Source organism: Oryctolagus cuniculus, chromosome 18, assembly GCF_964237555.1.
Source record: "Oryctolagus cuniculus chromosome 18, mOryCun1.1, whole genome shotgun sequence".
NCBI lineage: Eukaryota > Metazoa > Chordata > Mammalia > Lagomorpha > Leporidae > Oryctolagus > Oryctolagus cuniculus.
In genome coordinates this window covers 41,923,266-41,946,539 of record NC_091449.1, presented here as the reverse complement: position 1 = coordinate 41,946,539, position 23,274 = coordinate 41,923,266, and the positions used below count along the sequence as shown (strand labels likewise).

The following is a 23,274-nucleotide window of genomic DNA, read 5'->3' as shown; positions in this document are numbered from 1 at the left end:
GTGTGCAGAGCACTGCAGCTGACTTCCCGTGCTCACACAAGGGCAAACTGAGGCTTAATTCACCCGCAGTCACCCAGGCTGCTCAAGGGCTGGGGCTCTTTCTCTCTGCTAAAGACCAGGCTCAGGTTTTACGGCAGCTCCGCAAATACAGCTTTCCCCTTTCGGCCTAACATCCAAGACCGTTTACAGGTTGGCAGCTGTCTGGTCCCTAGACTCAGCCTTGTTTCATGTTCTTTCCAAGCAATGAGAAATGGGATTTTAGGATGCACACCAAGACCGTGTGCAAAAGGACAGCCCTGGAGGCTGGGTCCTAAGGTCAGGTTTGTCTGAAACAGGACTGGAGACCAAACAAGCCACTGACACTACTGTACACCCCTATGGTTGGATAAAGGTTAATCATTGCAACTCTGTAGGCTCAAACTCCTGGTGTCTTTTAGAGATTGTATGCAGCCTAGCTCCACTCTTCAACATGACTGCTAGCAGCAGAGAGAAGGAAACTTGAGCAACCACCCTTGGCTCAGAGTTTCCGTCTGGAAGTAACACATAGCACCTGAACTCTGCTGGCCAGAGCAATTCACGAGGTCAAGTCTGGCAGCCACAGGGCAGAGAAACACGGCCCTCCCCCGGGGAAGGACAGCAAGTATTCCAGAACAGCAGTCCTGCCTACAAGAAGCCAATTTCCAGGAAGAGGCGAACTGAGCATGGTGCACGACTGGACCAGGAAGCCCCGCTACCACAGAGCACAGGCCCAACAATCCCTTCTGGAAATAAGCTTCAAAAACTACTAGAAGGGGAGAAAAATGGGAGAAAAGACAAATGAGCACACCAAAAGTAAATACTGGCACAAAAGTTTGGACACAGTTCGCCACATAGATTGAAATCACTAACATCAATAACTCAAAACAAAGATCAAGGAAGAAAAAGACAAAAGAGAGTAAGTGGGCTGGCAGGCTTAGGAAATAAATGAACAACTCTCTTGCTGACATGGAGGCCAACACAGACTGCCTTACAAAAAACTCACAAAATGTATATAGTATGAATATGAATCTACTTCTCCTGAGAGCTAGCATCTGGTCTTACTTGAAAGCAGGAGTTCTGGAGCAAGTACTTCAGTGCACCAGTTAAGACACAGCGTTGGGACACCCATACCCCATATCAGACAGCCTAGATTCTAGTCCCAGCTAAAAAGCACCGTGGGGGCCAGCGTTGTGGCATAGTGGGTAAAGCCACTGCCTGCAGTGTTCACATCCCATATGGGTGCCAGTTTGAGTCCCGGCTGCTTCACTTCTGATCCACCTCTCTGCTATGGCCTGGGAAAACAGTAGAACATAACCCAAGTCCTTGGGCCTCTGAGCCCCTGTGGGAGACCTGAAAGAAGCTCCTGGCTCCTGGCTTCGGATCAGCCCAACAGCATCAGTTGCAGCCATTTGGAGAGTGAATCAGTGAATGGACGACCTCTCTCTCTCTCTCTCTCTCTCTCTAACTCTGCCTTTCAAATAAATAGATAAATCTTTAAAAAGAAAGGAAGGAAGGAAGGAAGGAAGGGAGGGAGGGAGGGAGGGAGAGAGGGAAGGAAGGAAGGAAGGAAGGAAGGAAGGAAGGAAGGAAGGAAGGAAGGTAGGTTGGTCTAGGGATCCAGAGTCCTCAATAAAAGAAACTCCAGGGTCATTGGTCATAGACCTGAAGACACCAACGATACAGGTGACAATGAGGCCAAATCACTTTGGCCTGCTGTCCTGGGACTCGCAAAGATCCCTAGGAGAAAGGAGCCATGTTTGCCCTGGCAAAGATGCCAGGCCTCAGAAAAACACACATGGGCTGGCTGGGCGCCAGGCTGGCTCAGGACAGTGTAGTCAGGTGGAGGGATGGAGGGGGGGCGGGGACGGGGCTGGGATCCAAGATGTTCACCTGCGGAAAACTACAACTCCCAGGGTAACCCGCGGCCGCCCAAGCCGGGAGGTCATGTGATTCAAGCTCACGTGTCTCGGCAGCCAGCTCGGGAATGAAGCGCTGTAGGTAGGTGGTAGAAGGTAGAGGTGGTGGGAACCTTAGGTCCTCGGGTCCTTGGAGTACCCACCGCGGCAGAGTTCGCCTAGTTCCTTGCAGGGTTCCGGGCCGGTCCTTGCCCCACGCCTGCCTCCGCTGCGCCGGCTCCGCCGCGCCTTGGCTCGCGGTCTCCACCTAGTCTTAGGCCGGGATTGAGTCCCGGGGCTCCTCCCTACCCTGTGTCCCATGGAAGCCCACCCGCCTCGCGTCAGGCCTGGGGATTGGCCCCCTCCACCCTGCTCCGTGTGCACCCTAGCCCACCTCCCTGCAGCCCATCCCTCGTATTTCGGGGCTCCAGCCCCTGGCTGGACAGGGAACCCGCTCCGCTGGGGATCTGCGGGGCCCACAGCAACGGTTGCATATCTGTCCTTAGCCTGTGGGCATCGGGCTTGCAGCACTGGCGTTGCCACTGCCCACTACGCCCCTAGTCTGACATTCCCTCTCCACCATCTGTATCCTTGTCTGATCCGGCCTCCCAGCTCCCCCAACCCTGCCGAAGCCCGCAGGGAGACAGCCCAAACTCTTCTCTCTGCTGACAGCAGATTTCAGGTAAAGTCTTGGGGAAGAAGCAGTTGAGGCTAGAGAGGGACGTGGGGAGAATCAGACCCCCGACTTTTCAGAAGGAGCAACCCTCCTGCACCGCGGTGCAGCAGGTAAGCTGGGAGCAGTGCAGCTAGTATTGGTGGGGTGGGGGCCGGGAGATCTTGGACCACCCAGCCTGAGCTCCTGGGTGGTGGCAGATGATGGCACAGGAGGGGGGGCAGGGGGAAGATGCTGCACCAAGCCTCACCCTGGAGACCTCTGTGTAACGTGAGCAGGGTGGAGCTGACACTGTGCTGGAAACCTGGCAGCCCCAGGACTCTGCCTTGACTGCTCACTGCTTTGATTTTCTGCTGAGTTGCTGGCTGAGTGGCAAGTTGCGTAAGAGGAAGAAGTTTTGCAGCTTTTGATATTTTTGGATTTGGAGGCAACAGAGGGAAGTCTCCTCTGGAGCAGGGTCCCTTGGTTACACGCCTGACGACGGGTGTCTGAGAGCACCCAGACGTCCCTCTTTCATGCGTGCACGGTTCGCAGCTTTGTCCATCAGCCGCAGGAGCAACAAACAGCATCCCAAGAGGCCTCATTAGCCATTCTAAACCCCCAGTGGGCTAAGAACCTCAGAGGGCTGGCCCTTTAATAGACAGTGGAGGGCTCAGTCACTATGCTTTAGTCAGTTCCCTTCTCTTCCCCACAGGTTATTTTTTAAAGATATATTTATTTATTTGAAGCTCAAGCTACAGAGAGGCAGAGAGAGAGAGAAGTCTTCCATCCGCTGGCTCACTCCCCAGATGGCCGCAACAGCCAGAGCTGGGCCGATCTGCAGCCAGGAGCTTCTTCCACGTCTCCCATGTCTCCCACGTGGGTGCAGGGGCCCAAGAACTTGGGCCATCTTCTGCTGCTTTCCCGGACCATAGCAGAGAGCTGGATCAGAAGTGGAGCAGCCAGGACTCAAACCAGCATCCATGTGGGATGCCAACACTACAGGCAGTGGCTTTACCCACAATGCCACAGCGCCAGCCCGGCCACAGATTATTAAAAGTAAACCATGGGCCAGTGTTGTGGTATAGTAGGCAAAGCCTCCGCCTGCAGTGCCGGCTTCCCATGTGGGCACCAGTTTGTGTCCTGGCTACTCTTCTTTGAATCCAACTCTCTGCTAATGACCTGGAAAAGCAGTGGGAGAGGCCCAAGTGCTTGGGCCCCTGAAATCCATGTGAGAGACCCAGAAGAAGCTCCTGGCTCCTGGCCTCAGATCGTCCCTGCTTCGGCCATTGCAGCCATTTGGGGAATGAGCCAGCAGGTGGAAGACCTCTCTCTCTGTGACTCCGCCTTTCAAATAACTAAATAAATAAATCCTTTTTTTTAAAAGAGTACACCAGGGAGGGGTCAGTAGAGAATAAAATGCAGAGTTCTGTATGAACACCCTGGCTTGGGACTCAGGAATGAGGAGACTCTGGGAGAGGAGTCTTTGGCTGATATCCCAGCCGGTGTGTGATTAGCAGCCAACGGCAGCCTCTAAGGAGGCGGCTTCTGACTCCTCTACCCACTTTGCCTCTGCTTCCTTTTTTTCCTTTTAAAGATTTATTTATTTATGTTGAAAGTCAGAGTTACAGAAAGAGGAGGAAACAGAGATTGATCTTCCATCCAGTAGTTCACTCCCCACAACAACCAGCACTGGGCCAGGCCAAAGCCAGGAGCTTCATCCAGTCTCCCACATAGGTGGCAAGGGCCCAAACACTTGTCTATCTTCTGCTGCTTTCCCAGGCTCATTAGCAGGGAGCTGGATCAGAAGTGGAACAGCCAGGACAAGAACCAACACCCATTTGGGAAGCTGGTGTCACAGGCCCTAGGCCCCGGTTTTGAACAGTTTTCTGCTCTCTGCTTGGTGGGGATAGGCATTATGGGAAGGGACATTTGCAAATGACCATTTATCGAGTACTACCTTTGCTAATGTTAACACAGTCCTCACAGGAACTTAAGATGTGAGGACTTAGAGAGGTGGTGTGGCTTGCCCAAGGCTGTACAGCTAGGAAGTAGAAGAGCCAGCACTCCGGCTCGGAGTCCACATCATAGCTCCTCCACGCTCACCCCTCCGGTGGGTCTGGGGGTGCACTTGGTTCTTTCAGCCCACCGTCTGTCTTGGAGATCTCGGGCCGTGAGCCGAGCCTTCAGAACACTGAGAGTCGTTTTCAGGGCTGGGCTCCTCCAAGCTCCTCCAGATTCTGGAAAGCTGCTTCCTCCTAGTCTTCAGGAAAGAGGACAGAGGCCCAAGAGAATCCACAGCTCACCTGTGTTTATGCAGAGAGTAGAGAGAGTGGATCGGGTGACAGGCTGTTATCGCAGTCAGCCATGTCCACAGTACCTTCTTGGGCCCAGGGGAGAGGCAAATATGAGCGGATGGAAGCTCTTGGGTCAGTCAGGCCTGGGTTTGGAGGCTGGCACTGTGGTATGGTAGATAAAACCAAAGCTTCTCGGGGCTAGCGCTGTGGCACAGTGGGTTAACGCCCTGGCCTGAAGTGCCGGCATCCCATATGGGCGCCGGTTCGAGACCCAGCTGCTCCACTTCCTGTCCAGCTCTCTGCTATGGCCTGGGAAAGCAGTGGAAGATGGCCCAAGTCCTTGGACCCCTGCACCCACGTGGGAGACCTGGAAGAAGTTCCTGGCTCCTGGCTTTGGATCAGCACAGCTCCGGCCATTGTGGCCATCTGGGGAGTGAGCCAGCGGATGGAAGACCTCTCTCTCTCTCTCTCTCTCTCTCTCTCTCTCTCTGCCTCTCCTCTCTCTGTTTAACTCCGACTTTCAAATAAATAAATAAATCTTAAAAAAAAAAAAAAAAAAACAAGCTGCTGCCTGCGACACCAGCATCCCAGATGGGTGCCACATCAGGTCCCGGCTGCTCTGCCTCCTATCCAGCACCCTGCTAATGGTATTGAGGCCATCTGGAGGAGTGAATGAACAGGTGGAAGATAACTCTCCCCTCCTACCCCCTAACTTTGACTTTCAAGTGAACAAATAAGTCTTTTAAAAAAAATCATCTGGCCTGGGTTTGATCCCAGCCCAACACTGACAGCCATATGACCCAGGGTAGAGCACTTGTGTGATTCAGTCTCCTCACTGGGGACACTCATGTGTACCTTTTACAGCCGTACTGAAGATTGTATGAGATAAAGCATTCTGTAGCTGAGGCGCTATCAGGTGACAGTAACCATAAACACCACGTGTTGGGTCCCAGAGCCTCATAGTCTAGCACCACAGAGCGACCCTACTAACACATGAGACAGTGCTGAGAGGAAGCCAGCCTGTGTGGTGCTGGGCCCCTGGCTGGCTCCAAGAAGAGCTCAGAAAGTGTCCAAGGAAGTGAGGAAGAAATGGGACGTCAGAGGGTGGCTGGCAGAGGGGCCAGGGGATGCCACGCCCAGGATTAATCATTGTCTTCCTGAGGACACAGCTGTGACTGGTACGGGGCTCTGGTCTCATGGGACAAGAGCAGGAGCTGGCCCGAGTTTTGTTAGACCTGGAGAGCCACACAGGATTTATGCTCCGGACTGGAGGGAGGCGTGCGGTGCCGTGTTGTGTTGAGACATCACAGTTCTTAGTGAGGGCTCCTCTCAGGACCCTGTGGTGTGCAAACAGGCTGGGAAGCCAGACAGATCTGGATTCAGAACCTGCATTACAGCTTGCTGATCTGTGATCCTGGGTCAGTGATGTGAGCCCTCTGGACCTTTAGACCAAGAGGCCATTGAGTGAGCTAAGAAGTGCCCTTGACGCACCTGCCCAGCGCGTGACCTCTGTCCAGCTCAGACGATTTAGTGCTCCTCATTTATGTTTAACGTTTTATTTGCCCTGTGAGTCCATAAACCTAAAGCAAGCAGCCTTTGCAGCTGACGTGTGTCTATCTCTGCCACCCCTGGCCATGGCCCCCAGTGCAGTGTTCTGCCCAGAGGCACTTCCAAGTTTGGATCCAAACCGTGTGCTCTTCCGAAAGTTAGTTGACCCTTCTGTGCCCCATCTTCCCCATCTCGGGATACGTCACGCCTGCCTTTGTCCCATCCAGGCTAAGAAGAGCCCTCCTGGGACAATAGCTGCGAACAGGCTGCCCAGGGGATGTGGTCGTGAGGCAGAACGCCCACGTCCCCTGCAAGAAGAGGGCTCCTGGGGCCATGGCCCAGGTCAGCATCAACAGTGACTACAGCGAGTGGGGAGTGAGCACAGATGCCGGGGAGCGGGCCCGCCTGCTGCAGAGTCCCTGTGTGGAGACGGCTCCCAAGAACGAGGGGGACACCTCTCCTGGGGGCCCAGGCACAGGCACCACTTCTACGCTTGGGGCCGTCTTCATCGTTGTCAATGCCTGCCTGGGCGCGGGGCTGCTCAACTTCCCAGCAGCCTTCAGCACGGCCGGGGGCGTGGCGGCTGGCGTCACACTTCAGATGGTGAGTATGCTGGCCCGGAGAGCAGAGGTGCATGGCCGGTGGGCTTTATGCCTTCAAGGGGAGGCCTCGGACTGGGGTCTCACCAGGTGACACACACTAGTGCTCTTCCATCCCTCATACCCGGCACACATTACTAATCTATTCCAGCTTTTCCTCCTCCGGGCCCCAGTGAGGCTTCAGACGCCTTCCCAGTAAGCAGAGGAACTTGAATGTCAATTGCATATTCAATTTTTTAGGTGTTAAAATAACTTTGAAATTATGTTGAAAAAGACTACCTTTATCACTTGGAACTACATAGTAAAGTTTTTACTGATGAAATGACATGATTGCTTGTATAGCCTTTAAAATAACCCTGAGCGGGAAGGGGAATAAGATGAAACAAGACTGACCACAAATTAATCACCTTTAAAGCTGAATAAGAGGCACTTGGGGCCCATTGTGTTATTCTCTCTACTTTTGTATGTTTTAAGCTATTTTATACAACTTGTTCTTAAAGAATATCTTGGCTTGGCACCCTCTAGCAGTCTAATAAAACTGCCCTGTGAGATGAGACCTATTTGCCAAGCCCCCTTTCAGCACTGGCCCAGTGGGTGCTAGGGGAGCCCAGTGGGGCCCTTGGCTGCCAGGCCTTTGCTACACACCCTTGTTCTTGCCCCTGCTGCAGGGCATGCTGGTCTTCATCATCAGCGGGCTCGTCGTGCTGGCCTACTGCTCCCAGGCCAGCAATGAACGGACGTACCAGGAGGTGGTGTGGGCTGTGTGCGGCAAGCTGACGGGCGTGCTGTGTGAGGTGGCCATCGCCGTCTACACCTTCGGCACCTGCATTGCCTTCCTCATCATCATCGGGGACCAGCAGGACAAGAGTGAGAACCCCCCTCGGTTCCTACCTCATCTCTCCCCCTCAGCCCTGGGGATCTTGGGTGGAGGGAAAGGTACCGAACAGCTACCCAGGACTTTTCCTGGGACCAGTGTCCACCTGGGATTCCTGCCTGCAGGCTGCTGGGCCCACTAGAGAGCGGGAGGTCCTGGGGTCCAGCAGAGCAGGAGAGTGTGACAGTCCCTTCTCTTGCCTGTGCAGTTATCGCCGTGATGGCAAAGGAGCCTGACGGAGCCGGTGGCGGCCCCTGGTACACAGACCGCAAGTTCACCATCAGCCTCACTGCCTTCCTCTTCATCCTCCCCCTCTCCATCCCCAGGGAGATCGGCTTCCAGAAATACGCCAGGTTCGGAGGCCCCACCCCAGCTGGCCCAGAGGGAAGTTCTGATCACAGACAGCTAGAGACCCAAGGGTTGCTGGGGACCCCTCTCCTCCACACCACCTCATCCTCCTGGTCGGCAGGAGTGGGCAAGGCAGGGCGGACCAGGGCTTGCAGGGTCTCAGGCTTAAGACCCTCCTTTTCTGCCGTATCAAGGGGCACGGCGGCCCTTTGCATCAGAGAGATTCAGTTCTTAGTGTCCTGGCCAGAAGGGATGAGTGACTACTGGGGGTGAAGCCAGCTCTGGCTGGCCTGGACCTTGGCTTTCCGTGGGAGGATGGGCTCTGTGATCATTTGAGATGGTCAGCGTACCAGCACCTTCCACGCAGCTCGGTGTGAAGGAAGGAGACTGGCTTCCTGGCTCAGCATCTGGAGAGCAGTGGGATTCTGTGTTTCCCAGTCTGCAAATGGAGGGGTCACACCCAGCTGTCTCCAAGGTCCCTGTTAAGTGTTAATATTGTAGAATTTGTATCTGAGTGCTTCCCCTGCACCACGTCCTGGTTCTCCAGGGCCAGGCTGAGGGTGGCCTGAGAGCAGCCCTCGCTCCTCCGATTGAAGTCACAGATGCGCTTGGGGTCCCAGCTCTCCGTCATGGTCTCTGAGCCAGAAGCGCCGATAAAGTGCCTGTTCGCTGTCCAGCTCCCTCCTCGCTGTCCAGTTTCTCTGAAACTTGTTCCTCAGACGTTACCTGAGTCTCTGCTTGGCATAGTTGCCCCAGTGTTCAGTGGACACCTGTGGTCCCTGAACTGAGGGTGGACACCCCTGCAGCCGAGGCTGGGGAGGACGCAGCTCAGTCTCTCCCTCCCCACAGCTTCCTGAGCGTTGTGGGTACCTGGTACGTCACCGCCATCATTATCATCAAATACATCTGGCCAGATAAGGAGATGACTCCCGGAGACATCCTAACCAGGTGAGTGGGGGTTTCCGGGAGACATCTGGGGTAGAAGCCACCACGTAGGGCCCAGGAGGTGCTGGGTCAGCCATGCAGAGGCCACACAAGTGTCCTTCCTGAGGCCTCTTGGCTCATCAGGGCTGACTCTGGCCACGGTAGGAAGAAAGCAGGAGGTCCATGAGAACCACGTGACAGTCAGCAGGTGAGCCAGTGCGAGATTGCCAAGGTGGAAATGCACATCATTCCAACTTGGGCTTATCTGTAATTTCTGCATCTTCCAAAAGAGGATGACTTTGTCATTTAAAACCCACCACCACCACCACCTTTTTTTTTTTTTTTTTTTTTGAGAGGAACAAACCAGAAACATAAAAGAATTCAGGAGCCAAGAATTCTGCATTTTGGTGCCCTGAGGGCCTTTCAGAACCTCAGTGTGCCGACTTGTGAAACAGAAATGGCTCCTGTCCCCATTCCCGGACCCGGGGAGGGTACCTGGGTAGACCACGGGTGGCTGGAGGGGTTGGTGCGGGGAGTGAAGAGTGAGGGTGTGGGGACTGTGGATGGCCCCGAGGGCTTCCTCAGCAGCGGCACCTCCCGTGTTTGTCCGCAGGCCAGCTTCCTGGATGGCGGTCTTCAATGCCATGCCCACCATCTGCTTTGGATTTCAGGTGCCATTTGCAAGGTCCCTGCCATCCCCTCAGCTTACCCCCAACCATGGGATGAAACCCACATTAAATGGGATGGGGGAGTCCTGGGGGAAAGATGAATCAGGGACCCCCAAGATAAGATCCCTTGTCCCTAGGGTCTTTAAAAAAATTTACTTATTTGAATGGAAGAATGATAAGGAGAAAGATCTTCCACCTATCTGTTCACTTCCCAATTGCCCATAGCAGCTGGGATTGAGCCAGGACAAAGTGGACCCAAAAACTCTATCTAGGTCTCCCACCTGGGTAGCAGGAGCCCAAGCACTTGGGCCGTCACCTGCTGCCTTTCCAGGCGCATTAGCAGGAAGCATGACTGGAAGCTGAGGAGCCAGGCTCAAACCGCAGCCCTCCCATATGGGTTTCTAGCATCCCAGATGGCAGCTTGACCCGCTGCGCCACAACACCCACCCCAGTCCCCGTCATCTTGGTCCTCAGGGTAGCTCCCTTTAGCAACTGGGGCGAGTTCCCTCCCCCACCATGATCCTGTCCTTCACACGAACAGTGCCACGTGAGCAGTGTGCCCGTCTTCAACAGCATGCGGAGGCCCGAGGTGAAGACCTGGGGCGGCGTGGTGACAGCTGCCATGGTCATTGCCCTCGCTGTGTACATGGGCACAGGTGAGTGCTCCCACCTCGAGTTCCCAGGTCCTGTGGCCTCGCGTTCCTGGGGACAGCCCTGCACTTCCAACATGGCAAAACACTTCTGTGGGCCCTGACTTGAACTTGGGCTGTCTTAGGCCACCTCTTGCCTAGGAAAGCGTGTATTTACCCCATTCATTCCTCAGTTTAAATTGATGCCTGCTAAGTGCGAAGACCTGTTCTCAGCATGAGACCTGTTCTGAGAAGGGCCATGGAGACAGCCAGACCCAGTCCTGCCCTGTGGGATTGGTAGTCTCTTGTCACAGAGACATTAGTGCGTGAGCAAACAAGAAGTCAGGCGCTTGGGACAATGGCAAGTGCCTTGGTGACAGTGAAGCAAGGAGGATGCGAATGGGAGCGGGAGGGGCTAGCTTTGGGGGTGGTTCAAAGATAGCTCCTCTCGAGCTATCTGAGGAGGTGGCGTTTGGAGGAACCCAAATGATGAGAAGGAGGTCGAATACGAAAAAGTTGGGAGAAGAATGCTCTTGACAGGAAGCACATTGACAGGAAGCACATAGTGCCAACGGGGTCTTGTGTGGCTGGAGTGCAGTGAGGCCAGGCAGGTGACAGGGCCTTGAGAGCTGTCAGGAGCCAGAGAGGAAGTGTTTTCCTCAGGGGGGCGTGGCTCAGTGAAAGCCAGCTTTGACGGGTAGGCTGATGTGGGTGAGGGGCAGGCTGGGAGACCCGGAAGAATTGTGGGTAATTCCTGCTGTGGGTGAGCTGGGCCAGCCCCCGGCTAGCCTCTGAAGACAGCCGGGAACGCTGGAGGCAGAGTGCCTCTTCCCCAGGGCTCTTGTGGGGAAGGCAGACAATGCTCCAGTAACAACTAGAATCAGAGCCAAGTGCTAGGAAGAAAATGGAACAAGGTGATGTAAGCAGGTGCCTCTGCCGGGCTGATGGGGCTGGGCTGAGGAGGGGACGCACAAGCTGAGACCTCAGTGACAGGACGGCAGCTCGAGGACCTGGGTGGGTGAACGGTCACGCAGAGGCTCCAAGACTGGAACGCGCTGGGCACGCCCAGGGTCAGCGTGCGCCCCAGCTGGCCTTGCACCAGCAGGAGAGGACGGTCCATTCCCTCTGCCTGCCAGGGCCGCCCTCACCCAGCCCCTCCTGCCCTTCCCACAGGTGTCTGTGGCTTCCTGACCTTCGGGGCTGCCGTGGACCCCGACGTGCTCCTGTCCTACCCCTCGGAGGACATGGCGGTGGCCGTTGCCCGAGCCTTCATCATCCTGAGCGTGCTTACCTCCTACCCCATCCTGCACTTCTGTGGGCGGTGAGCCCCCTCCCCACGCCGCTGGGGCCCTGTGAGCGCATGCAGCGTGGTCCTTTGACCCTGTGTGCCCCATTCTGTAGGAGAGACCAAGCCCGCAGAAAAGAGTCCCTGCCTGAGACAGCCCCACCACGTACCCCCAGTTGGGGCTCAGGGCCCTTTTGTCCCTGAGTCACCCGCATGCCCTCAGTCCTCTAGGGAGCCCTAGTCCCTCGCCTTCCCTGAGCTTCTGCGTGGACGCACAGCCCTCTGGGTGCCCCAGACAAGACCTAAGGAGAATAACTGGCGCTTTCCACGCGGGGAGACAAAGCATCAAGCCCTGAATTCACAGCATTGCATCCGTTACCCTCGGCAGCCAAGGCCCATTTCCCAGGAGAGGAAATGCCTCTCACCCACAGGCTGCCCCGGGAGGGCTCTGGCTCGTGTGAGCGCGCAGCGGGCGGCGGTCAGCAGGGGCGCTCCTGAGCGCCTCCCTCTCTGTGGCAGGGCGGTGGTGGAAGGCCTGTGGCTGCGTTACCAGGGGCTGCCCGTGGAGGAAGACGTGGGGCGGGAGCGGCGGCGGCGAGTGCTACAGACGCTGCTGTGGTTCCTGCTCACGCTGCTGCTGGCGCTCTTCATCCCGGACATCGGCAAGGTCATCTCGGTCATCGGAGGCCTGGCCGCCTGCTTCATTTTCGTCTTCCCAGGTTGGGACCCTGTCTTGGGCCTCAGCTTCCCACGTCCCAAACCACAGCTCTCGGCCCTGGGGACCTGGGTGTCGTCGCCATCTGCCCCGCACCTGTCAGAGGGGAGGTAGCCAGAGTCACCTAGTGAGACACACTGCACCGCAGACCCAGGCCTGCCTGAGTCCGGATCCTGTCCTCTGTCTGCTGGCGTCCCCACCTCCCTGTCTGGCCGGCTCAGCCTGTGGCAGCTCAGAGGGCAGGGGGTCTGTAGTGCCACCCTGACCACAGAAGTCACCAGGCCTGCGTTCCAGACGCAGGTCTGCTGCTGGATCCCAAGAAGCCATCCTGTCCGCCAGCCACGACTTCCACCTGTCCCCAGCTTGTTCCCAGCTGGGACGCCACTCTGCTTGGAACAGGGGCGCCCCGTGTGCTCAGAGCCCTGAGGGTACCTGAGCTGTGGGCTGCACGGGGTCACCATGCAGCGCTATCCCTTCAGTTCTGACGAGGGGTGCTGGTTGGACATGGGCCTCCCCTGGGAGGGTAGAGGCCAGGCCGGCCACTGGGCCTTTGTCCGTCCAAGGCCACCGCCTCTGGGTGAAGGGGAAGCTGGACCTGAGGGAGGAAGTCCCCTCCCCCCCAGACTCTCAGGGCCACCTCTTCTTTTCCAGGGCTGTGCCTCATTCAAGCCAAGCTTTCTGAGATGGAGGAAGTCAAACCAGCCAGGTAAAGCAGACCACAGCCCCTGGTGCTTTTGGGGAGGTGGGGGTGGCAGGATAAGGGAATGGGCACTGGGGAAGCCTTAACATAGGTGCAGAGCTAGGAGACTTGTGTACTTTAGAAATGATGGGGCTTTTAAAATATTTTTAAGAGATTAGGTTTTTTTTTTTTTTTTTTTCTAAGACCTTTTTGTTTGAAAGGCTGAGTTAGGGACAAAGAGAGATCATCCATCCACTGGTTCACTCCCCAGATGGCAGGGACAGTCAGGGCCGGGCCAGGACAAAGCCAGGAGCTAAGAAATCCATCCTGGTCTCCCCTGTGGATGCTTGGGGCCCAAGCACTTGGGCCATCATCCCCTGCTTTCCTTGGCTTATTAGCAGGAAGCTGGATCACAAGTGGAGCAGCCAGGACTCGAACGAGTGCTAATACGAAATGCTAATGTTGCAAGCAGCGACTTAACCTGCTGCACTACAGTGCCCACCCCTAAAGTATTTTTTTTTATTTAAAGATTTATTTATTTATCTGTTTTTTTTTTTTTTTAAGATTTATTTTATTTATTTGAAAGAGTTACAGAGAGAGGCAGAGCCAGAAAAAGAGAGAGAGAGATCTATCCGCTGGTTCAGTCCCCAAATGGCCACAATGGCCAGAGCTGAGCTGATCCAAAGCCAGGAGCCAGAAGCCTCCTCCAGGTCTCCCATGCAGGTACAGGGGCCCAAGGACTTGGACCATCTTCCACTGCTTTCCCAGGCCATAGCAGAGAGCTGGATCAGAAGTGGAGTAGCCGGGACTCCAACAGCACCCACGTGGGATGCCGATGCTCCAGGCTGGGGCTTTAACCTGCTGCGCCACATCACCAGCCCCTATTTATTTATTTGAAAGGCAGTGTAACAGAGAGAGAGATTTTCCATCCCCTGGTTCACTCCCCAAATGGCTGCAGTGGCTGGAGCTGGACCTGTCTGAAGCCAGGAGCTTCTTCCAGGTCTCCCATGTCGGTGCAGGGGCCCAAGCACTTGGGCCATCCTCCACTGCTCTCCCAGGCACATTAGCAGGGAGCTGGATCTGAAGTGGAGCAGCCAGGATTCAAACCAGTGCCGGCACTGCAGGCAGCAATTAACCTGTTATGCCACAATGCCAGCTTTCAGAATTGGTTCTTAAAAGGAAGTTGCACTCTGTAGCTCTCATGCTACAGCCCTCACACCCTGACAATGTATGCCTCTTCCAAGTTGGTCGCCACACCCCCCCTTGGTCAGGAGTACTCACAGCTGCTGAGCCGGCCACTGTCTGCGGTGGTGCTGAAGACCAGAGACACTGAGGGATGAGCATCCGAGCAGCCTGGCGGTCCCGTGTCCCCTGAGCTCACTTCTCCAGAGCCGTAGATTCCCAGCCAGCACCATCTCAAGGGACATTGACACAGCAGCCAAGTTCACTGGGGCTGGGCTGCCACGGCTGGGGTGGCTGGCTCTGGGGCTGGGATTGGGACTGTATTTGGGAGCCTCATCATTGGTTATGCCAGGAACCCCTCCCTGAAGCAGCAGCTCTTCTGCGCAATTCTGGGCCCTGCGCTCTCAGAGGCCCTGGGCTCTTCTGCCTGATGCTGGCCTTTCTCATCCTCTTCACCACCTCCCATGATTCTTTGTCCCTTGCCTTGTCTGCCCTGTGTGTTCCTTTTTCTATACCTTCGCGGGCAACCTGAGGAAAGTGGTTGGCTCAGGGTTTGACAGAGGGAAGACAGACAAATACTGTATTATGAGATGGGGGGTGGGGAGGAAGTGGCTGGGTCGGCACTGTGGTGTAGCTTGTAAAGCTGCCTCCTGCGGTGCTGGCGTCCCATATGAGTGCTGGTCTGTGTCCTGGCTGCTCCACTTCCCATCCAGCTCCCTGCTAATGTGCCTAGGAAAGCAACAGAAGATGGCCCAAGTATTTGGGCCCCTGCACCTGTGTGGGAGACCCAGAAGAAGCTCCTGGCAGCTCACCTCCAGCCCTTGCAGCCATTTGGGGAGTGAACCAGCGGATAAAAAAGCTCTCTCTCTGTGATTCTGCCTTTCAGATAAAATAAATCTTAAAATAAATAAATAAATAGAAGGAAAGGAAGTTGCTGGGTCACAGGAGAGATTCTTTGTTCTTTGGCACATGGGTTGAATTACCCTCCAAAAAGACAGTGTCGGCCGGCGCCGCGGCTCACTAGGCTAATCCTCCACCTTGCGGCGCCGGCATACCAGGTTCTAGTCCCAGTCGGGGCGCCGGATTCTGTCCCGGTTGCCCCTCTTCCAGGCCAGCTCTCCGCTGTGGCCAGGGAGTGCAGTGGAGGATGGCCCAAGTACTTGGGCCCTGCACCCATATGGGAGCCCAGGAGAAGCACCTGGCTCCTGCCTTCGGATCAGCGCGGTGCGCCGGCCGCAGCGCGCTGGCTGTGGCGGCCATTGGAGGGTGAACCAATGGCAAAGGAAGACCTTTCTTTCTGTCTCTCTCTCTCTCACTGTCCACTCTGCCTGTCAAAAAAAAAAAAAAAAAGACAGTGTCAGCTAACAGTCCCAGCAGCAGGGGGTGAGAATATCCTTTCCACTACTGCCAGCCCTATATGTAGCAGCCTTTTTAAAATTTGTTGGTCTTTTGGGTGAAAAACATTACATTGTTTTCATAGGTACTTTTGCCTGAACAGTAGAGAGGCTGAAAGGAAGTTACATGATTTAAAAAGCAAAAAAAAAAAAAGTCAGGATGGGCATTTGGCCTGGCAGGTAAGACCCCAGTTGGGATGCCTGCATCCCGTATCAGAGTGCCTGGGGTGGCTCCCTGGCTTCACTCCTGCTAATGGACACCCTGGAGGCAGCAGGTGCTGGCTCAGATAGGTGGGGTCCTCACACCCCTGTGGGAGGCTTGCACTGAGTTCTCATCTCCTGGTTTCAGGCCTGGCTCAGTCAAGGCTGTTGCAGGCACTTAGGGAGTAAACCCGTAGATGGGCACTCTCTGCCCCCTGCCACCCCACTCAAGTGTTTAAATTCAAAAAAAGAAAACAAGCAGACATCTGTAATCATGCTTACTAGAAATAGCAGCAGGATTATGAGGGGGTACTGAGATTACAGGTGACTTATTCTTACTTTTTTAAAAAATGTGATTTTTCTTTTTAAAAATTTATTGGGGCATGGGGCCAGCACTGTGGCGTAGTGGGTAAAGCCACCACCTGCAGTGCCAGCATCCCATGTGGGCACTGGTTCAAGACCTGGCTATTCCACTTCCGATCCAGCTCTCTGCTATGGCCTGAGAAAGCAGTAGAGGATGGCCCAAGTGCTTGGGCCCCTGCACCGACATGGGAGACCTGGAAGAAGCTCCTGGCTCCTGGCTTCAGATTGGCCCAGCTTTGGCCACTGCAGCCATTTGGGGAGTGAACCAGCAGATGGACGATTTCTCTCTCTCTTTGCCTCTGCCTCTGCCTCTGCCTCTGCCTCTCTGTAACTCCATCTTTCAAATAAATACATAAATCCTTTTTAAAAAATTTATTGGAGGCTGGTGCCGTGGCTCACTAGGCTAATCCTCCACCTGCGGCGCCGGTACTCTGGGTTCTAGTCCCAGTTGGAGTGCCGGTCCTGTCCCGGTTGCTCCTTTTCCAGTCCAGCTCTCTGCTGTGGCCTGGGAAGGCGGTGGAGGATGGCCCAAGTCCTTGGGCCCTGCACCCGCATGGGAGACCAGGAGGAAGCACCTGGCTCCTGGCTTCAGATCAGTGTAGCTCCGGCTGTAGTGGCCACTTGGGGGGTGAACCAACAGAAGGAAGACCTTTCTCTCTGTCTCTCTTTCTCACTGTCTAACTCTGCCTGTAAAAAAATAAAAAATTATTGGAGCAGGCTTTGTGGTACCACAGGTTAAGCTGCCACTTAATTGAAAATAAATAATATAAAAATTTTTTTTTATTTATTTGAAAGGCACAGAGACAAAGAGCTAGAGATCTCCCATCCACTAGTTCACTTCCCAGATGCCCACAATACCTGAGGCTGGGCCAGACCAAAGCCAGGAGCTAGGAACTCAATCTGTTCTCACACAGGGGTGACAGAGAACCAACTTCTTGAGCCTCCCAGAAAGATGAAACAGGTAACACATCTGGAACTCAATCCTCAGCGCTCTGATGTGGGACAGAGACATCCTAAGCAACTTCTTAACCTCTGGACCAAATGCCTGCCCCTGATTTTTTTTTTTTTCCCCTTAGAGATTCATTTATTTATTTGAAAGGCAGAGCAACAGAGAAAAAAGGGGAGAGAGAGAGAGAGAGAGAGAGAGAGAAAGCTTCCATAGGCTGATTCACTCTCCAAATGGTCACCATGGCCAGAGCTGGTCCAGGCCCAAGCCAGGAGTCTGAAACTCCATCCTGATCTCCCATGTGGGTGGCAGGGGTCCAAGTACTTGATCCATCTTCCGCTGCTTTCCCACGTGCATTAGCAGGGAGCTGGATTGGAAGTGGGGCAGCCGGGACTCAAACTAGCACTCTCAGATGGGATGCCAGCATCGCCAGCACCGACTTACGCTGCGGCACCACAGCACCAGCTCCTTGTTCTTTTTTTTTTTTTTTTTTTTTTTTGAATGATCACATTCCATTTGACCTGCTGTTTCCTGAACATCTTCCATTGGGAGCACCGCACTCTGATCCGCTGTGCTGTGGACAGTCAGTTAATCGTGACCTCCTTGCCTGAGAGCTAGGGATAATACACCTGGCCCCACGGATCTCTGTACAGAGAAGCCCGGGGAAGTCAGGAGTGCTCTGGTGGTAGAGTTGCAGTAACTGTTACAGATATCTGCTGAGTCACACAATGGGACGACTCATCAGGCGTCTCTCACCCTCTGCCCTACAGCTGGTGGGCGCTGGTCAGTTACGGAGTCCTCTTGGTCACCCTGGGAGCCTTCATCTTCGGCCAGACCACAGCCAACGCCATCTTTGTGGATCTCTTGGCATAACCACTGCTTCCCAGGAAACCCATGGCCTTTCCCACTGGACCCAGGAACCTATCTCTTAGAGCAGTGGGACCACCCCAAGTCCAACGGCATTCCATCCAGGGGGACAACATCCGGGCATCCTTTGAAGGAGCAGTTCTGGGCAGAATCAGGCCTCACACCTCTGGACAGCTCAATCCAGCTTCCTCCCTGCTCCCCAGTCCTGGCAGTGCCATGGGTGCTGCAGGAGGTCTCATATCCCAGAGGAGCCTCCTTCCTCTTCAGCTTCTCCATGCCTGGAACCCATCAGTGCCGGAGGAAAGAAGCCTGACTCGCTTGCCTCTGGAGAAGGCTCTGGCAAGGGGCCGCCCGCCATCCTCCGCAGAGTAGCCTGTCCAGCGCAGGGGCTGCGCTCATTACCATAGGGCTCAGCACCTGCTCCAACTCGTCAGCAGCCGTGGCCAGCAGGAGCTTCCTCTGGGATCCGGCCACTTGCAAAGGTAGCACTGAGATCATACAAACGTACAGCCGCAGGTGGATTCTGGCCTTGCTTACCCACTCCTGGGCCCGCTGGGAGCCTGGGAGCCTCTTCCCTATGGACAATTAACACTTCCTAAGCCTTTAGGGTCCCCACCCTTTTTCCTTCTCTAAACCCAATGGTCCAGGCTCACCTCCTTCCTCCTCAGACATCTCCCAAGTGTAATGTTTACAAGCGGTGCCAGCCCGGCTCCAAAGCCAGGGCCCGCCCCGGGCCACGGTGCTGTGAGTATTCCTCCATCAGCTTCCCCACGGGCGGGGAGGGGCTGCTGTTTTTCTGCCGGATTCCAGGTGGCCTCTCCTAGAGGCTGCAGACTGTGTGATGGAGAGGCCTGGGATCCCTGAAGGCTGGGCTGGCCTGGAGCCGGGGGACGCTCCGGGACATCTTTCAGTGACCACTTCTCTTCGCCCCCAGCCAACCCTAAAAGGGAAAAAGCAGCTGGGTTGGCACCGATGCGGTGACACTGGGGCTTCCCTGCCAGTCTGGATCCTGCTCACTCGCTTCCCGCCCCCACCCCAACACTGCTGCACCTCCTGCCCATTTTCTCTGTGTAACTGTCTCTCTCTCTCTCATTCGGGGGATGCCAGACCCTCTCATCAGCTTCGTCAGCTCCTCGTGTCTCTCCCAGCAGCCTGTCAATCATGTTGAGTCACACCTGAATTGTCCCAGGCCGGGTGAGCAAGGACACTCTGCCCCCACCCCATACTCCTGCTTGGCCCCTCTCTCACCTGTCCCCTCTCACTCCAGCCAATCCCAGGTCCCCAGTCAGGCTTCCCTCTCCTGGAACCCCAGCATTTCTTTGGTCTCCCCTGCCCCAAACCTCTAGATTGGGCATAAGAGGGACTCCTACCGTGCAGCGCCCCGCTCAGGGCTGTCTGATCTGAGGCGCAAACGTGAGCCAGTGGCTGGCTAGGCTCCTGCTGAGTCTCCAGCCCGGAGGATGCCTTTTCCCACACTGCCTCTCGGTGCCTGTCCTTCCCTGGCCCAGGGCCAGCCTGCTCTGCTGTTTCCTCTCTGCCTCCTGCGCACACCAGCCCTCCTGCCACGGCCAGAGGGACAGCTGGCCACAGCCTCCAGTGCTATATTTCACACTGAGGGGCACAGGAGGGCACCCTCTGCACAGGGTGCGGCAGAGGGGAGAAAGCTGGCACCCGGCCTCTCCATCTAACCTCAGGGGCCCCGCCCGTGTCCTCCCCCTCCCCGCCAGGGCATGGTTCACTGTTTCTTTTCTACTTGTGCACACTTGGAGAAGGGAGGATGAGTAATAAAAGGCATTCATGCTGCTGAGCTCACGCCCCATGCCTGGTGCTGGGGACAGGGGTGGGGCAGCTGGTAGGAGGAAGAAAGCCAGGGGCTGGAGCTGTAGAAGGCGCCTCGTCCGTGACTGCTGTCTCAGGAATACACCCCTTTGCTCCCTTCACCAAGCGGAACCCTTTTCTGCCCCATCCCGTCAGTCCTTGCCACCTGCTGGGAATGTCTGTGTCCAGGCCTGCTACCTCTGCCTTGAGTCACGCCCTCTCTCTGTCTTTCCCGCACACCTGTGACCTCACACTGGCTCCGTGCTGCCTGTCCCTCCCCAGCCACGAATCTTGGGGTGGTCATCAAGCCCTAAGCACCTATGCCCTGGCTTTTCAGAGGCACGGTTGAGCAGGCCTCGCTGTCCTTGTTACAGACCCAATCACCACACTCAGTGCTGGCAAGAAAATCACTGGCAACAGACTCTGGGACTGCTCTCAGTCTGCTGGGAAGACTGATGCTAAGCAAATAGTCACACTAAGAATGTACTTGTGAATTGTGGTCATCTGTATCCCTTCCTGGGGAAATACAGAATGTTCTGTTTGGGCCTTGGCATTTGGGGAATCCAGAAAGACTTCCTGGAGAAAGTGTTGTTTGGCCCCTGAGTAATGATTGAGAATTAACTAAATAAACAGGTGGGGAGAACTGCTCAAGCAGTGGGAGTTGCATGTGCAAAGGCCCTGAGGTAGGAGGAACATGACTTGAGGAACAGGTGGCGTTTTGCCTGGGTCTGAGGAGCAGCAGAGGTGAGGCTAAACAGTTCTGGGCTAAAGAGTCTGCTGTGGCTCCCTTTTGCCCTCTGGGTCAAGTGGAGCCAGCCCACCTCCTCCCACAGTTGCCCTCCTAGCTGGGGAGGGAACTTATCCTCTCCAAAGGAAACACGTTGGAAGGGCTAGGGGGCAGGAGCGCTTTGGGCATGGCCCATGCCTAACTAGGGGGGCACAAGCTGGGAGTCCGGTCTCCACGTGTCCACAGAGAAGAAAAGGCTTTATCCGTGCCAAAGGCAGACTCGGAGGCACAGCCAGAGCCACCCGTGTGTGCATCCTATGCCCCCACGCTAGTAGACGTTGGATCTGTGTCCGCCTCCCCCACTGAACCCTAAGCTCTGTAGGGGCAGGACCCTGTGCTCCTCATCTACCCGCCGTCTTCATGGGGTCTGGCACGTGCTCAGCAGCCCTCGCCCTGCCTCATCCTCACTGGAATTCATGCTGTGCAGAAGCCGGGGCCCAGGGTCGCATGGGTCATCAGGCAGGAGCCAGGCAGCACTCTGACCACGCATGGATAACCTGGTGATGGGGGGCTCCCTCGCAGCCAGCTTGTGGTTTCTGACCCCAGTCACCTTCAAGCCTCCTGCTGGCACCAACACCAGATCCCAGAGCCCTTTCTGGCCACTGCTGGCTTGTGGCTCTTGGGAGAGTGGCTTCACTTCTCGAGGACTGTTTCTGTATCTCTAAAATGGGGGTGACAACCACTGACCTTATTTACTTCACAGGATAGAAGAGTGAGTGTACAGAAAGCACTTGGAAAAGCAACGGGGCTTGGGGCCAGCGTCGTTGCACAGCAGGTTAAACTGCCTCCTGCGATGCCAGTTTGCCATGTGAGTGCTGATTCCAGCCCCAGCTGCTCCACTTCCAATCCAGACCCCTACTGATACACTGGGAAAGCAGCAGAAGATGGCCCAAGTGCTTGGGTCCCTGCCACCCACATCGGGGAGAGCCAGACGGCATTCCGGGCTCCTGACTTCAGCCTGGCCTTGCCCAGGCCATTGCAGCCATTTGGAGAATGAACCAGTGAACAGAAGATCTCTTTCTCTCCTCCTCTTGAACTCTTTCAAATAAGTCTTCTTTAGAGAAAAGTAACAGGCCATGGTTACAAAACAAATGTGAAAACCCAGTTTCTTCTCCAGAGAATGCATGATGGCATCATTAAGTGTGGGCGGGGCCCTGAGGTCTGCATTGCTCCCAGTGATGCCAGTGGGCCAGGGCTGGATCCACCCAGCTGCAGGGGCCAGGCCTGCGTTGAATCCCAGTGGGACCTCTTGCACTGTGAGAACGCAGAGAGTGGGTTCACTTCTTGAGCATCCTTTTCCTCGCACATAAAGGAAGGGTGATGATGCCCACCTTGATGATGTAGTTGTTAAAACCTTGAGGATAAGGCCGGCGCCGTGGCTCAATAGGCTAATCCTCCACCTTGCGGCGCCGGCACACCGGGTTCTAGTCCCGGTTGGGGCGCCGGATTCTGTCCCGGTTGCCCCTCTTCCAGGCCAGCTCTCTGCTATGGCCAGGGAGTGCAGTGGAGGATGGCCCAGGTGCTTGGGCCCTGCACCCCATGGGAGACCAGGAAAAGCACCTGGATCCTGGCTCCTGCCATCGGATCAGCGCGGTGCGCCGGCTGCAGCGGCGGCCATTGGAGGGTGAACCAACGGCAAAGGAAGACCTTTCTCTCTCTGTCTCTCTCTCACTGTCCACTCTGCCTGTCCAAAAAAAAAAAAAAAAAAAAAAAAAAAAAAAAAAAAACAAAAAACCTTGAGGATAAATAGCATAGTAATAAATGTAGCAGGCTGGCACAGGGAGCAACTGCAGTTTGTTCCTGTGGTCGATAGAGGTCGCCCTTGCACAATTTATTTTGACATCAGTAGGGAGTCTGTGGATTAGGGAGAGTCCCAGCTTCTGAATCACTGGGCTCCTGGTGACTCAACTGCTGCTCTGGACGTATGAATGACACCCCTGCACGAGGGCAAGGCCACCTCTAAGTCATGGTGTGCAATCTGGTGGGGGAAATCAGACCAATCAATCACGGAAACTAATCCTGTAGGTATGTGTGTTAGATGTAGATATATACAAATCCCAATTTGGTAATAATTCCTGGGTATGGTGCAATGAAAAATCTTCAGAAGATGTGGAAGAGGACCAGAGACTGGGCTGCCAGGAAGAAGGCAGACCCCTATCCTCCAAACATGTGATTTCCTCGGGGAGGGGCCCGGAAGTCAAGCTGCCAGTTTGTGCATCTGCATGGCGGCTCAGAGTGCCTGGTTTCCAGACCCAGCTCCAGCTCTCGATTCCAACACACCCCAGGAGGCAGCAGGTGATGGCACAAGTAGTTGGGTCTCTGCCGCCCGCGAAGGAGACCTGCCTTGGGTTCCTGGCTCATTAGGGAGTGAATCAGTGGATGGGAACCCTCTGTCTTATCTGTCTCCTCTCTCTCTGTCTCTCTGTCTCTCTCTCTCTCCCTCCCTCTAAAATAATTAAATAAAAATTTAACAGTGAAAACAAACGATGTATTAGTTAGGGGAATGCTATCTATAACAGGGAAACCCTAAAACCCCAGTGACTTGACACATGAATGTCTCTCTTCCACATCACAGCTTAATGCAG

The 23,274-nt window shown here is 55.2% G+C and overlaps 1 protein-coding gene and 1 pseudogene across 7 annotated transcripts; both read left to right on the top strand.

Annotated features, from left to right (window-relative positions):
• The first annotated feature begins 1,953 nt into the window (after positions 1 to 1,953).
• On the top strand, positions 1,954 to 20,553 carry SLC38A7 (solute carrier family 38 member 7). 7 transcript variants are annotated; one of them, XM_051846842.2, is made up of 12 exons: positions 1,954 to 2,016; positions 2,586 to 2,699; positions 6,638 to 7,013; positions 7,678 to 7,876; positions 8,092 to 8,236; positions 9,081 to 9,179; positions 9,769 to 9,826; positions 10,365 to 10,479; positions 11,626 to 11,773; positions 12,257 to 12,456; positions 13,104 to 13,158; positions 17,988 to 20,553. In XM_051846842.2, the coding sequence occupies exons 3-12, from the start codon at positions 6,744 to 6,746 to the stop codon at positions 18,088 to 18,090; spliced, it is 1,392 nt and encodes a 463-aa protein (XP_051702802.2). In that variant the 5' UTR covers positions 1,954 to 2,016; positions 2,586 to 2,699; positions 6,638 to 6,743; the 3' UTR covers positions 18,091 to 20,553. The 7 variants fall into 7 exon arrangements, with proteins under 7 accessions (XP_051702802.2, XP_051702807.2, XP_069918081.1 ...); XM_051846847.2 differs by lacking the exon at positions 17,988 to 20,553 and adding an exon at positions 17,067 to 17,248; XM_070061980.1 differs by lacking the exon at positions 17,988 to 20,553 and adding an exon at positions 15,794 to 16,090.
• LOC138846397 (ATP synthase F(0) complex subunit C2, mitochondrial pseudogene) lies at positions 14,223 to 14,896 on the top strand (annotated as a pseudogene).
• Positions 20,554 to 23,274: the final 2,721 nt, after the last annotated feature.

Bases quoted from the DNA above. Each gene is read 5' to 3' on its own strand.
- SLC38A7 (XM_070061982.1), top strand. From the start codon at position 6,744: ATGGCCCAGGTCAGCATCAACAGTGACTACAGCGAGTGGGGAGTGAGC. The intron at 9,180-9,768 runs GTGAGTGGGGGT...GTTTGTCCGCAG, and splicing joins CCCGGAGACATCCTAACCAG to GCCAGCTTCCTGGATGGCGG. The intron at 13,159-15,793 runs GTAAAGCAGACC...TTGTTTTCATAG, and splicing joins GAGGAAGTCAAACCAGCCAG to GTACTTTTGCCTGAACAGTA.